Here is a 3,658-nt window from a genome sequence, read left to right as displayed (position 1 = left end):
AGGAAAAATAACAATCAAGCAACAAATATATTAAATAGTGTTCTTCATTTACAACTTACTCTTAAAATTGAAGAATATAAAAGCAAGCTTTCTACAAGTAGTGTAACTGGCACTACAAATAAACTTAAGCTAAGAGAAAACTATACCTGTTAGTATATTAGTTTCTTAATGAGACACATTCCTTATATTATAGGGGGAAATCACATTCTGAACTTCACTATGATAATGAAAAGAATGAGTTAGAAGTCATTTTAACCTTACATAAATTACATAATTTCAAAGAACAAGACCTAAGTTCAAAAAGCAGAAATCTAAATCCAATTCTATTAATTTGTCCTTACTTTCAATACCAACTACGAGCTCATACCATTTTGCACTGAAAACCTCAAAGAATTTTCTATTTATCATGCAATAGTACTTGACTTCAAAACTATTTACAAACCATGAAATCAATAGTTTACATTGGTTACATAAATTTTTAATAACTAGCTTATCATTAGTTTGAATCCTCTATAATCACTGATTTTAAACAGTATTTCACTTTAATTTCAAATTTAATTCTTATTCAATTAGAATTTATTTCCATTGAAAGGAAAAGAACACATGTTAAAATGAAAGCTGCATTTTCTACTTTAATAAAGAAATGCAATTCACTTTAAATAAAATTAACTTTTAGAAAATCCACTTGCAGGAGGGCCCTCCCTGGTGGCGCAACAGATTAAAAGTGCAGCACTGTGAAGCTAGCCAGCTGATTCTGCATGAGTTGAATCAGAACAGAACACTCTGCAGTTCTGTATTCATAAATAAATCTTTTAAAAAAAATCCACTTGCAGGCCCTCTCTGATGGCGCTACAGGTTAGGACACAGCACTGCAAGCCAGCTACAACTGCTTCAGTATGAGTTCGATCCCTGGCCCCCGATGTGATTCCCATGGCATGGCAGACCTCTCCTGACCCGGCCACTGCTGCCCTCAGTAGTGCACTTCGTAGGTCTGCCTGTTCTGCTTCCTATTCTGTTTCTGGTGAACCCTACCCTCTCACCACCCTTGCACCTCTGGCCTGTTCCCCAGTTCTATATGCATAAATAAATTAAATCTTAAAAAAAAAAAAATCCAATTGCAGGATACCATAATTAAAACCAGTAGATGTCACTATTACATAATTTTCACTAGTAATTTTGAATTAGTGTTTAAGGAGTAGTATGTAAAAACAACATGTAAAATTAAATATCACCCCTGCTTATACATTTAAATTATTAGTTGTCAGTTGCTACTAAAATGGAAAATAAAAAATAGACTGCTTTGTAATACTCTGGGGGGCAAAAGGAATACACTAATTCAAGACACGTTAAATTCAGACTTAGGAACAGAATTGTTTAATCTACGTTCCAGGCGAACCCAGTTGCTAATATAAGACATTGTCATTTAATTCAAATTAATGGAAATTGGAAGTGTCCTGACAGAAATAACTGTAGTTAAAAATGGAGTTTATAAACTGTTTCAAATGCCTATTGTAAGAGCTATTTTCTAGGATACTATACCTTTGTATAATAACAAAGGCAACACAGAAGTGCAAAATATGGGGTTGGGGGGAAATTTAGCCAATGAAAAAAGAAAGGAAGAAAAGAGTAGAGTAGAAAGGATCATCTGAAACAAAAATTCTTTTCCTTTTCTTTTTAGTCAAATAAACAATAAAAGATAGTACTAATTTTACCAATTAAAATTTTTATGGAATGGGTTTATTATTAACCCATGATCAAATGAATAGGTATAACCACGATACAAACCTGCAGTGGTATGGCCCTGTGGCTTACATTTTTTAACCTCAACTCACAATAATAAAAAGTAAATTCTTAATTATTTTTTTTTATATTACACCCTTACACATTACATGCATACTAAACTGGAACAAATTTTCATAAAACAAAATCTGCCTGCTGGCCCTCCCTGGTGGTGCAATGGGGTAAAGCACAATACTAAGAAGCTTAAACCACTTCCACATGAGTTCGATTCCCGCCTGCCCCGGAGGCAATCCACATGGCTGGCAGACCTGTCCTGACCCGCCCACTGCTCCCCTCAGCAGTGTACTTTCTTGATCTCCCTGTTCTGCTCCCCACTCCGTCTCTGGTGAATTATCTCACCCTCCGCATCTCTGGCCTGTACCCCAGTTCTGTATGAATAAATGAATAAATCTTTAAAAAAAAAAAATCTGCCCTTACTGTATGTAACCCATTGATATTTTCTATTCACTTGGGCAACACACTGAAGTGCTGGGCCCTCCCTGGTGGCGCAGCAGGTTAAAGCACAGCACTAAGAAGCTAAAGCCACTTCAGCATGAGTTTGATCCCTGGTCCCGGAGGTGACCCATATGGCATGGCAGACCTCTCCTGACCCGCCCACTGCTCCCCTCAGCAGTGTCTTTGTCGGTTGGCCTGTTCAGCTCTCCACTCTGTCTCTGATGAATCCTCTCACTGCTCCTGCACCTCTGGCCTGTACCCCAGTTCTGTATGCATAAATAAATAAATCTTAAAAAAAGAACTATACAACTACTAGTAGTTTAGTAATTTCTTATAATTTGCCCTTATTTCCTCAGACCAGTTAGTAAAATGGGCAAATATTTTTATTCAGACAACCTGAGTACAAATCATGAGCCTTGGACAGTCTTAAATATCAGTAAGTGTTTAGCCTTAAATTATGGATCAGATCAAACAGGCCTGGATTCCCTAACACTGTCACCTGAAGTCCTGTGACTTCGACTAAAAGCTATTAATCACCTTTTGCCTCCGTTACCTCATCTACAAACTGACAGCAATAATAACTTTGATAAAATAATCTTAGCAGTAATATATGCAGGCATCACCACTGTGCTTACATTATCACATATACAAAATTATTGATGTCAAAAGTATTAAGGTTTCACTGTAATACCTATTTTTACATGAGAATCAAGAGTTGGCCTAATATATTAAATGAAATGGAGATAGCATTTTTAGAGTTTCTAGCAATTACTACTTCTATATTTATGGAGTCAGCTGACTGAATTAAATGACAAGAACTGAATAGCTTAAGGGAATTTCTGATCAAAGGTTACACAGAGTATGATGGCAATCTCAGAGAGGTCCCCACACATCTGATTATGTGAGGGATTATAAGCAGAGTGCTTTATAGAGGGACACTTAGATCTAACTAATGGGAAAGAACTTAATGAATTCTTGTGAAGGTTCTAATGAGCACCTGATATAAACATAATTCATAATTACAGCTTTTCTTAGTTCTTTCAGTTTACTTGATTAGTACTAGTACTTTCCTATGAAGTTACTTAAAATGATATAGCCAGACTTATACTTACTACTTTCCTATTATATTATTCCTCCTTATGATAAGAATTCCTAAAAAAATTAAAATGAAAGAATTTTACCCTGCAGTTGGTTCTATCATCTATAAAATACATTCTTAATGTTTGACAATCATGGGTTTATTTTATTTTTAAAAGGAAAGAAGACAGTATTTCAGCTTTACCTTTAATAAAGGATGAATTTTTTCTACTGGGAGAGATAAAGGGTTTCTTCGCTTCCTCTTTTCAATAGCCGACTGGGCATCAGCTATTGCCCACTTATCAATCGGATGAGGAAAACTTTTTTGAACACGTTCCTTGGAAAA

The 3,658-nt window shown here is 35.6% G+C and overlaps 1 protein-coding gene across 2 annotated transcripts in view; it reads right to left on the bottom strand.

Annotated features, from left to right (window-relative positions):
• Window positions 1-3,658, bottom strand: part of SOS1 (son of sevenless homolog 1 (Drosophila)) — a 109,740-nt gene that overhangs the window by 58,561 nt on the left and 47,521 nt on the right. For both annotated transcript variants that reach the window (XM_004686275.2, XM_004686276.2), the window contains exon 3: window positions 3,518-3,649. In XM_004686275.2, the coding sequence (XP_004686332.1) occupies window positions 3,518-3,649 (132 nt within the window). The remainder of the gene's footprint in view (window positions 1-3,517; window positions 3,650-3,658) is intronic.

This window comes from Condylura cristata, unplaced genomic scaffold (assembly GCF_000260355.1).
Source record: "Condylura cristata isolate star-nosed mole 26May11 unplaced genomic scaffold, ConCri1.0 scaffold00020, whole genome shotgun sequence".
NCBI classification, from domain to species: Eukaryota; Metazoa; Chordata; class Mammalia; order Eulipotyphla; family Talpidae; genus Condylura; species Condylura cristata.
The sequence above is the reverse complement of the archived record's forward strand: the minus strand, read 5'-3'. Positions and strand labels throughout refer to the sequence as shown.